The sequence below is a fragment of the Podarcis filfolensis genome, assembly GCF_964270895.1.
Source record: "Podarcis filfolensis genome assembly, chromosome: 8".
Classification (NCBI taxonomy): domain Eukaryota; kingdom Metazoa; phylum Chordata; class Lepidosauria; order Squamata; family Lacertidae; genus Podarcis; species Podarcis filfolensis.
In genome coordinates this window covers 38506715-38518165 of record NC_139611.1, presented here as the reverse complement: position 1 = coordinate 38518165, position 11451 = coordinate 38506715, and the positions used below count along the sequence as shown (strand labels likewise).

The 11451-nt window shown below is 39.6% G+C and overlaps 1 protein-coding gene across 2 annotated transcripts in view; it reads right to left on the bottom strand.

Annotated features, from left to right (window-relative positions):
- Positions 1 to 829: 829 nt before the first annotated feature.
- Positions 830 to 11451, bottom strand: part of USP10 (ubiquitin specific peptidase 10) — a 33458-nt gene continuing 22836 nt past the window's right edge. For both annotated transcript variants that reach the window (XM_083626245.1, XM_083626246.1), the window contains exons 9-14: positions 10524 to 10623; positions 9687 to 9867; positions 6299 to 6464; positions 4152 to 4296; positions 3061 to 3126; positions 830 to 1925 (exon numbers count right to left, since the gene is read on the bottom strand). In XM_083626245.1, the coding sequence (XP_083482371.1) occupies positions 1738 to 1925; positions 3061 to 3126; positions 4152 to 4296; positions 6299 to 6464; positions 9687 to 9867; positions 10524 to 10623 (846 nt within the window). In that variant the 3' untranslated portion in view covers positions 830 to 1737. The remainder of the gene's footprint in view (positions 1926 to 3060; positions 3127 to 4151; positions 4297 to 6298; positions 6465 to 9686; positions 9868 to 10523; positions 10624 to 11451) is intronic.

Below are 11451 nucleotides of genomic sequence, written 5' to 3'. Positions count from 1 at the left end.
AGGCCAGAATTATCTTAAGTACAAGTTGAGTAATGTGTCATATGGAAGGAAGGGGGGGGCTGTATGGAACAATAGAGGTGACAGGCTGGCATTGTGGGACAAACGACTCTCCCCACTGCTAAAAACTTCCAAGAACCAACAGCCACTGCAACGAAAGCAGATGCCATTTGCTCTGAAGTCAGAATAGGTTCAAGTTGTCAACTGTTGATGGCCTGTGTCGGGAGAGGAGGAAATAAAAAACTTTTTTAAATGGCAGAACTTCATAAATGGCCTTCCATGTTACTGGCTTACAGAACTTTTACCTACTGTACCCATTTGTGTGGCACATGGACAGCCTGAAAGAACAAATGGTTAACTTTGGTAGTTTACAAAAGCTTTTTGTGTTGTTGCCTTAAAAACATTCCAATTCAAAAGGCAATCAAGTCATTTGCAAGCTTGGATTGTGAGACTTTAGAGAAGTGGTCTGAGCCCTGCTGGATCAGACCAAAGGTTGATCTAGTCTAGCATCCTATCCAGGTGCTTCACAGATGCCCCAAAGGCAACCTTCCCCAAACTACCCCCCAGGCATACAGCTTTTGAACACCCATTTAGTTTACTGGGTCTAATAGCCATTGACAGAACTACACCAAATGGATTTGTCTAATCTCCTTTTAAAGCCATTTGATTGGAGATGAAAATGAAGCCAGTCAGGAAGTACAAAACTGGTATTTCTCAGTTTTGTCTTTGGCACCCCACCAGGAGACTTCGCTTCTCAGCTTTCCCTGTTCATTTCAATTTCTCTTGCTTTCAGCTGAGCCCCGTGGTCAAAGAACACTCTCAGAGCTTTAAATCAACTTTGTGACTTTTTTTATTGATGGGCGACAACTTTATACTCCTAGATATCACTAGACTGTGTACACTTAGGAACTCAACATTATAGGAGAGCAGACAGCAAAATTAAACAAAGCAGACTGAAAAAAATATCAACTTTCATTATTTTGCCCATTTTTTGTTTTAAAATCCCATGTACACAGAAGCATAAATGCAGTTTTGAAATCTCTTAATAGCAATAAAGTTACAATCACCCATCTATATAGACTAACATTTTAACTCAAAAGTATTTTGATCTGCAATGTGTACTTAAGCAGTTTCTCATCGCACAATTATTAAAATGTGTATTTTTCCCTATCAGGAACCGGCAACTCTGTATATTATACTTTTTTTGTAGAGTATTTTCTTTTAAAGGAGGACCATTTTTTCCTTGATAGACACTGGCTCATTTTTACCATTTATCAAAAAACTAGTGGGGGAGGATTAGAGAGGATTTTTTTTTTAGTTTTTTTATTTAAGTAAAGATAAAACATTTTCACAGAAATCTACAAGTTCTGTTGCTGGTGCAGGGCTGCTTCTACTATGCAATTAGAAAGTGGGAATCAGTTGCAAATCCCCCGTTTTAATAATCTCTTAGGATTCAGCATTAGCGCAAAAAAGGAAGAAATACTTTGTGTGTGATTCGTGAGACTGAGTCTTTCAAACCCTAATGACTTCATTCAGCAAAGTCAATAAGCCAACACCAACTAGGCTGTTCACAAACCTCAAAAAGGTAGTCTTCTCTTTCACTCTATCCCATAGTTTCAAGGGGAAGGAAGAGAGAAGGAAAAGAATTCATTGAGGGGAGGAAGAGAAATAAGGGTTAGAGAGAGTTGGCGTTCTAGAAAGCAGGTAATCTGGCAAACACAGCAGAAAAACGGGGAGTTTTCAAAGCAGGTCAACTCGGCGGTAGTACAGGAGGTAGGCTGTGCGCTCAGCAGACGGCTTCACCACCTGGTACTGATTAATCACTTTGACAGCCTGGTCATCTATGCGCAACCAGCCATTGAGACCAATCTGGAAGACGTCTGTAGTGTAATGTCCACCAGTTGCACTGTTTCCGTGATGGTAGACAACTGTCAAAAAACAAAAACCAAACAACTAATAAGACAACAGGGAAGGAAGCAACATTAACAAGTTTCAATGGATGCTGGCTTGTCCAAATGTTTGTCAACTTATGCGGAGGGATGGAGTTCCACAAGTATCAGTTTGCTTTATTAGCCAGATGATTACACCTTGCCGCACAAAGACCAGAACCCTTGGGCATGAGAAAGGGCTTAAGAGGCAAGGAGTGCCCTCAATTGGGCTGGCACAAAACGTCAGAAATAGTGGGAGATATTGATTTTTTTTTTATGCTCTTCAAACCTCAACTCAAGTGTAAGAAAACTCCATCTCTCTCCCAAACTTACTTGCCAGAGGGCTTGAGAAAACAAGGGAGTCACCTGAAATTCATTCAGTAATTTTGGAGAATATTAAAAATGGGAGAGAGATAAAACTCTCTTTTAGTTTAGACTGCTTGGGAGAGATTGGTTTGTTTGCTGAACTTCTGCAATCACTAAAATGGTGCAGCAAAACAACCAACAACTAAACGCAAGCTTTTTGAAAGCAGCAGGTTACTTCCCTCCCCAATTTCAATACTTTGCGAGCAACTATCTCTCAATCCACAGTCGCAATCACAGTCAGTACTGTCTCAAGTACTAAATTCCACAAGGTTGACTGCACATTTGGCTGCCATCAACTGACAGATCTGAGTACAGTGGTACCTCGGATTACATACGCTTCAGGTTACAGACTCCGCTAACCCAGAAATATTACCTCGGGTTAAGAACTTTGCTTCAGGATGAGAAGAGAAATCGTGCTCCGGCGGCGCACCAGCAGAGGGAGGCCCCATTAGCTAAAGTGGTGGTTCAGGTTAAGAACAGTTTCAGGTTAAGAACAGACCTCCGGAACAAATTAAGTACTTAACCTGAGGTACCACTGTAATATGAAGTAACTCTGAATAACTTTCTTAATTTGAATAACATGGAGTGGTTGCAGAATATCATCTTTGTTGAACTGGCATTCTTGGATTAAGGCACACAACAGGGAACTTTTAAAGAAAGAATTAATTTTAGCAGGGCATACGCTTGATCTGAGAGGACTGCCAATATTTTAAAACAGCAAGAGCCCTTGCGACAAAATTAATTACATTTGAGATAAATGAGCACATACCTGCAAAGAGCCGGTAGGTTCTTTGGCCTTTAAATATCTTACTTTTGACCCCCGGAGACAGCAGCTCTGAAAAAGCGAACAGAATTTCAAGTGAATTACTGTCTTTAGTATTATCAGATTACTTCCGCCTCTCTTTTACCCACATTTAACGAACCAAAGAGCATGCACCCACTGCAAGGAACAAAAGAACTACTGAAAGCTGAGCCTGTCAACAATAGCTCTTCTATTCCACTGCGACGGCTCAGGATGTATGGCCATCCTCCCTGAGGAGATATAAGCTTCTCACTGATCTTTGCCAATATGAGGGCTTCCTTTTGTCGGATATCTGGCCAAGATTTGGGTATGACACACAAGAGTAAATGGCAAGTAATAAGTTTTATAGTACATTGGTGTGAAGATCTTTATTTTTAGGTCTTTATTTTATTTTTTAAAAAGAAATGTTTATACATTAGGATGTGAGTTTAAGTAACTTCAGAGATTGTTATTTCAAGGAGTTAAATTACAGCATTCCAAACCTTGGAATGAGAGAAAAAGATAGCAAAATTGTTAAAATAGCATCAGTTTGAGAGAAACAGCAGTATTCTGGTACCATGTCCTGTCAGCACAAGGATTTCTGCTTGCCTAACAGGATGCCACCCCTCCAGCTCCATGTGCCCCACATCCTCCCCAAATCTGTCCCAGGGGGCTGGGGAAACATCCTGAACAGACTGAGGGAGCAAAACATTCAATTGCACAAGCAAGAATTCTTAAGTTGATGGAATCTTAGCACTACACTGAAGTCCACCCAAGTGCTGCAAGATTTTGGTGATTAAATTCTGAGGAAGAAATAGTCATGTGCTGATTTATGAAGACTGTGGAACTAATGTACAGCAAGCTTTTTAAGAAAAAGAAATATACTGAAAACGACCCTGGAGATGATATTTGGCATTAAACTCAGCTCAATCTGGGCTGCTTAACCAGTCCTGAAGATATACACTGATCCTGAAATCCCTAAACAGGCCTGCCCCCCACCCCAAAAGCATAAACAACAATAATCTCTTTCTGTAAAACAAACAAACAAAAAACCCAGATGCTTTGTTGAGAAGATTTACCTTTACTTATTTCCAGGTCAACAGGATATTCAATATTTTTTATGAGCTTCTGGCACCCCCCCGTTTTCTCATAGACAAATCGTTTGAGGTGTAGGACAAGGACTGGTGGGAGTTCTTCAAGTGTCACTCTTCGACTGATCTCCACCTAGCATGGTGAAAGCAGAATTTTAGTTGGACCTCAAATCTCTGCTAGTCACCAATTAAGCTTATTTCCTCAGAATCAGAAGTGGAAATTACTGAAATCAGTTTAATACACACACAAACACCTCTACCTTCCAATTTTAGGCACTGCCAGACTAACAGATGAGGGATTTCCACCCCGGGGGGGGGGGCAGAATAATGTTTCTGGCTATGTACAACATTTAAAGTCACCTGCCTATATATATCTACTTTCATAGGCATGAAGGCTTTCACTGCAGAAAGCACTTGGTGGACAAATTTTGGTTCAAAATTTATTTTCAGTTCAGCTCTTCGACTCCAGTTCTGCACACTACTCCTATAAGCTAATGATCACATATTTAATCAGCTTTTGTTATTGACTGGTGCAAAGTGCAAAAGGAGATTTTGTTCATAAATATGTTAGAGAAAACTATTTTTTTTAAATGCAATACGAGATGTTTGCACTCTTCCCAGACTAGACACTAAAATATAAACCAGACCAGACTAGCACCTCAAGTGAACACCCATTTCTTCTAGAAGCCATAATTGAACATTTGGGCTGTCAAGTAAAGAGGAGACTAAAACCATATATGTACCAAAACTAAGAAGTGAGTGGCTGGCCAAACAAAATTTGTGTGGCAAGCCCTGAGAAGTTTGCACTGCAAGTTTTCCTCCCATACAAGGAGGTCTCTCAGACAACCAAAGAGATGTTCTGCCACTTTCACTCCCACACATCATGTCAGACATAAAATCCAGACGGGCTGCGTTTGCCTACACATAATTTCAGGGCAACATGCTTCTCACCCTTTTTTCAGGTTGTTGCCCTCTCCTCCCAATGCCTAAGCACTGTGGTAAAGCCCACTCTTTTCTATCTTGTAGAGAACCACTCTGTTTACAAAGATGGTGTGTGCTTCCTACATTAAGGCTAGTTAAGTAACCCATCTCTGATTCTATCAAAGCATCATCTGACGACGAGAGCACAGCAGTGGAAAAATACAACCTGGCACATCGTTCTATTAACTATTGAAAAAATCAGGACAAAAGCACTGCATTTTTACTCATCTGCATGGCTTGACATCACAAAAAAAATGTAAAAGAAACCATTTTAATACAATAATATTTGTGATTTCAGCATCTACTGAAGACATTTTAATTCCAACAGGCCTTCCAGAAAAGTAATCTTGGCATGGTCACTGTTAAAATAACATTGCATTGTTCCAAAATTCACAGGTTTATATTCAATTATTAATAGTCTCTTTTATTTCTGTTTTGTACATTGCTTGGGGTTCTTTGGAATGCAAGATAAATTGAGAAAGTATGCAAATTAATTACATAAATGAGCTAAGCACTGTCTGTAAGCAAGCTCCGAGAACAGTGAGAGGGGCCAGCCTCTATGGAGGGGGCTTGCAAACCAACAAGCACTAGGTCATTCTAGAGCACTAAATTCCACAAGACTCTCATTAGGAACAGACTGGGGGGGAATCACTTTGGTTGCAAAAAGCAGTTCACTGAATCAGCTTTTAAAATGAAGCAGCATAGCAATATTTATGCTACACAAACAAGACCAGTCACAAACAACCCAGCTAACATATAAAAGGGAAGAAGCACAAAGTAGACTGGAGTTGTTGTCTGGTTCCTGGTTCTCTTCTACTGCCCCATTAGTTTGTCCTGATATGGCTGTGTTCAATCAGCCACAGATGTGAGACTCTAGGCTTTATGGATGCATAACGCATTTTGCACTTATGAATGTGCTCAATGGGACAGAATGTGTCTTGACTGCACAGGGGCCCAGGTCCAGTACCTAGCATTACCAGTTGAAAGGATGTCAGGTAACAGGATTTGAAAGGATGTCAGGTAACAGGATTTAGGACTTCTTCCTGAAATCTTTGAGAATTGCTGTCAGTCAACACAGACAATATTAAACACCCACATAATGATTAATGGTAATGTTTGACTTCAGAAGTGTACCCAGTCATTAAATAACTTACCTCCTGCTTGGTTTTTGTGGTATAACCCTGAACAGACTCTCTTGCCACCAAGCTTTCCAGAGCATCTTGAACTGTGCGTATCTTATCAGACTGGATATCCAACTGCAGAGTAAAAAATGGCTGCAGAGTGGCAGACTCCTTCGAACTTTGTTGGTAAACCACAGATCTAAAGAAACGAGTTAGAAGTTGCACTTGTGAAAACTGTTCAAAAATTAATTCTGGAATGACTGATGGCGAGACTGCCAACACATACCTTCACATATATCTTCCTGAAACCCATATAAAAATGTCTCATGGCCAAACTCAGTAGGCAGGCTTAAAATGAGGCTCTTGTGTTACAAAGTCCTGCCAGATTTTGACAGATATAAAGACATATGGTTAAAGTAATGATCAGATTCAGTATCCAGAAATTGAATATGTCAGGTTTTATGCAGAAATGAAATACAGTTTAAAGATGCATCCCCTGCAAGGGATGGGGAGGAAAGAATAGTACTTCTTTCAGTTACTGACCCATCCTCCTAGCTTAAGCACAATACTTTCCTTTCTCCTTTCTTTAAAAGCATTATTAGGATTGAATGGGAAATAGCCACATACAGGACTTCCTTTCTCATGTCCAATTATTTTTCAAATTTACAGCCCACTGAAAGATACCAACACATCCAGATTCTTAAAACAATTGTATTCAACTTGCTTAAGCTTATTTATGAATACTGAATGTGAAAAGCTAAATAAAATTGTTACTTTGGTTCACACATAACCCCAGGTTCTCTTTAATACTGGCACCCACTCACCTCTTTATACAGTAGCATCTTTATTTTAAGGAAAGAATAAGGTCTTTCTTGGACGATGTGAAGCCCTCATAATGGCAAGGTTGATGTTTGTAAGAGACAACTTGCCCCACCCATTACATGAGAGCAACATTTGGGATACCTTTCTCATCAAGAACTAACATGCTGTTTATTCAGAGGCTTCTTCAAGTCAGAATGAGACCACACTTAATCCAGATAATATTTCAGGTTAGCATTTTGCAGCGGTATTTTTCCACAACACACAAAAACACCAATAAAACTGCACTGTTTGGTGAAGAGTCCAGGAGCATGCACAATCTCATTCTTTCTTTAAACTGCTGCCCACCAGGAATAAAGACTGGCCTCAAAATTTTATTTGTTTAAGTGAGGGTATATCCAGCTACAAATTTATACCAGCTATAGATATTCAACGATTATAGTTTCCCTTTATCCTGGGAATTTAAATCAGAAGTCTGGAATAATGACCAATAGCTACTCAGAATTCTTCTGACCTGTGCAAAGATCTACATGGCTTGATTACAGAAAACAAACAAACCATTCACCTTAATATACTGGCTAAAATAATTTGGGAAATAACTTTATTAACTAAGCTAGCTTATCAAGTAAGAGCAATGAAGAATCAACATCACAATACTGTCTTAGAAAGATGAAGCAGTTTCATTAATTTCTTAAACAAAAAGAACATTAACTACATACAACCTTATAACTCTTTTCCATCAATATATATTTTCACTATATCCACCCTGAAACTATCAAGACTGACCAACACATCAACATCCACCACAGCAACCAAGTTTTTCTAGCTTATACATTATGGACTAACAGAAGAATGGAAAATCTCTATCAATCTCTCCCTCTGGCTGTCTTATCTCTATTAGTGCATCCACAACTTCTAAATGTTTTCTTTCAGTTCTTTTAAAAACAAAACATAAGCATGTACTAGCAATACCAGCAATAATGCAATGATGAAAATTATCTTGACTTTCTGAAATTGCTACCATGCAGGTTTTTTCCTGAAAATAAAAAAATACACCTGAATTTGTGGAGTTGCCTCTGAAACATGTTCAGAAACTACAGCTATTGCAGAGGGCTGCAGCCACATTTATTGGAGCATATTACATCCATGCTATTATGTGCTGAGTTTTTAATTTTCAAGCCCAATTCAACGTAATTCTGCCTGGTCATTGAATTCACTGGGGTGGGGGGCTGCGCTCCACGTCATACCAGAAACGGGTGTTTAGTGAACACCAAAATTCACCAAAGCGATCCTGACTATAGGAGTCATTGACAGGTATTTTCTCCATGAACTTGTGTAATACTCCTCTAAAGCCATTAAACTAGTGGCCATCGCCACATCTTGTGCCAATGAATTCTGGAACCTGGATGAAGTACTTCATTCTAACCACTCTAAATCTACTGCCAATTAATTACTTTCTTGAGACCAAACGTAATTTATAAACCTCTCTCGTGTCCCCTGCCACAATTTTTAGTTCTTTTTTCTATACTAAAAATCCACCACAGCACAGCACTTTTCAACTACTGCTCTTAAGGGCAAAGTCCACACAAAGGCACATACATGAGTGAAGCATGACAATTATAAGTACATTTTGGCATGAAAAGTTCAGATATATGCAGATTTGGATTTTAATGCATTCTTATTATTTCTTTGCAAGAAACAAGGTACTCATGAAGGCAATGAAGAGCCAAAAACACGATGGGGGAGGAAGTACTAAGCTACATTTTTGTGTGGGATGGAAAATACAACTATTTCTAGAGCTTATGTTTGGTAGACTACTATTAGACCATTCCTATCTCCGCTGCTGGCCTCACAAGAGAAAGCTTTCCAACATCCTAACGTGGGATCTTGTTTCTGCGGTGACCTACTTTGTATAGTGAGTAGGACAGGCGTGGCAGAAAGCAGACTACACATGTGGGATTAGAGATTTGTGGTTCTCCCATTCAGCAAAAAGAAGAAAACAGGAATCCCTCAGTTTCATCTTGCTTCATTTGGATGTCAACAGAGGACGATGTGCTCGCCATTAATAATTGTTACCAGATTAAACATACAAAGAAGTCGTCTCAGAAATATGTAGGGCTGGCTCTTCTGAGTTCCTGTCACCAAGGAATGGAAATGAAGGTACGTTCTTTGGGGCAGCACCAGCTTGTAGGAATCTCTCTATATCAACTTTTGGGGTGTACCTTAATGCACAACACATTTTATATTTATGAACACTAAGCTTCTACAGTGGAACCTCTATTGCAACCATAATCCGTTCTGGAGGTCCGTCTGGTGGTCGAAAAGGGGCGCTGGGAGAGGCGCCGTTGTGCACCGGCGGAGACGGCATGCTTCTGCGCATGTGCGAACGGTGATGGCCGCTTCTGCACATGCGCAAACAGCAGCAAACCCGCCGGTTACTTCCGGGTTTGCCGCGGTTGTGACTTGGAATGACCGTAAGAAGAGGTGGTGGTAAGTAGAGGTTCGACTGTACTTATGGTGGCATACACTGATTTTGTCTATTTCCCCTCACCCATAAACATGATCCTGACATTCTATTAACACTAATTACAATTTATTGTACCTTATGTGACCACCAAATATATCTGTAATTGGTGTCTGGACAAAATCTGCTTGCCGAGTGACAGAGGATTTGTTGCGTGGTCCAACCTGCTCCCATTCATCCTCACTTCCTTCACCTTGCTCCTCCTGTTCTTCCTCTTCATTTACAGGCTGGGTCTCCGGACCATTGGAAACGGCAAGTTCTGGAGGGAGGAGGAAATGTATGTTTTCTGTTCCTGGATATATATATATTATTATATGGTAAGTGATACTCAAGAGTAGATAATTTCTGTGTAGAAGGAAACACTGCTTTATGCAAACTTTATCATTAAAAGCAAGTATCATTCCTCTACCTGCTCAGGCAACTATTGCAGTTACATGAGTAGTTCTACTTCCATTCTTTCAAAACATAAAACTATAGCACAGTGCAGGCGTAAGACTTAAGAATGTTTAGGGCACACCATAGTTTGTTTCTTTAACCCAGAAGTCTCAGAGAGAAACTACCGTCTAACTCAAAGATTAAAGATTGGGGGAGAGGAAGGGAAAGTAGGGAGACATCAGTGAGAACCACTTGGCAACTTTGGACACAGTGGCTAGAGAAGTGAGAAAACTGTTTTAGCTTTGGTTTGCAATGCAGATGTAATGGTTAATTACAGTTAATGTAAACCACGGTTTGCAAACCTACTTCAAACTATTGATTCACAAAATGGCTTAAGGTCAAATCATTAACTATGTTTACATACTTCATGGCATAGTTGAAGAAAACAAACCACAAATAAGCATTATGTCTGCACACAGTTCATATACAAATATGCTATATATAAATATACATATTAATTAGCATTTTTAAAAAACTTACTTTCGCTGTGAGGAGATAGCAACTTCTTCAGAATCAGCATTTCCTCATGTAGGCCATTTAGAATAAATCCCAGATACTCTTCAGCATCTTCTTGTCTGCCCTGAAGAAAAAGGTGTTTTAGTATAGCCACTCATTCTCCAACACTTTCCTATTTAGGTTCTTGGGAGTGATCCAAAGGCACAAGTACATTACTCAGCGCACTGAAGTTAAATTAAGTTTCCAAAGCAGTACTACTCCCCACTGTACCCCAAACTGCTTTTTAAAACTCGGGAGAGTTTAAAGTTTGAGAATTTGGTGCAAGAACTTATGCATAGAAAAAAGTACTCTGACATGGTTTTTCATCAGTCCAAGGAACTTCCTTTCAATAGCTCTCACTTCAAATGACAAGATGTCTGAATGCAACTGATTTTGATAAAAAGTACCACTCATCAATGAAGCATTTATTCTGGCACATTTGGAAGCTGAATGAAGGAAACATTGGGTTTGCTATTCCTGGCTTTGGATAAAACCTTAACTACAAATTTTGTGTTATATCCTTGGGTCTCCTTTGTACTCTTGATTCCAGAGTTATGGAAACATCCATACAATATGTCTGCATTTGAATGTGAACACAGCATATAAATACTAGAACTGCATGTGAAGACTAATTCTTTAGGCCTCAAGGTTTGAAGAGGAAGCTGGTACCACGCCTTCAGTATTCTTACCACAAGTTATCATTATCTCACATTTTATATTGACACCCAACACATATAACTCATTTTTTTAAACAAGCCTACTATTCTTTTAACTCTGGCTCCCTTAGCATGTCTGGCACTATTTGGGTGTTCCAGATGCAACCAAGGATAAGCCACCACTGCTGAAGAATGAAATTAAACCTATTAGGGCCGTAATAAAATGGAACTCCAAACACTATTTTTCTACAGCTGCT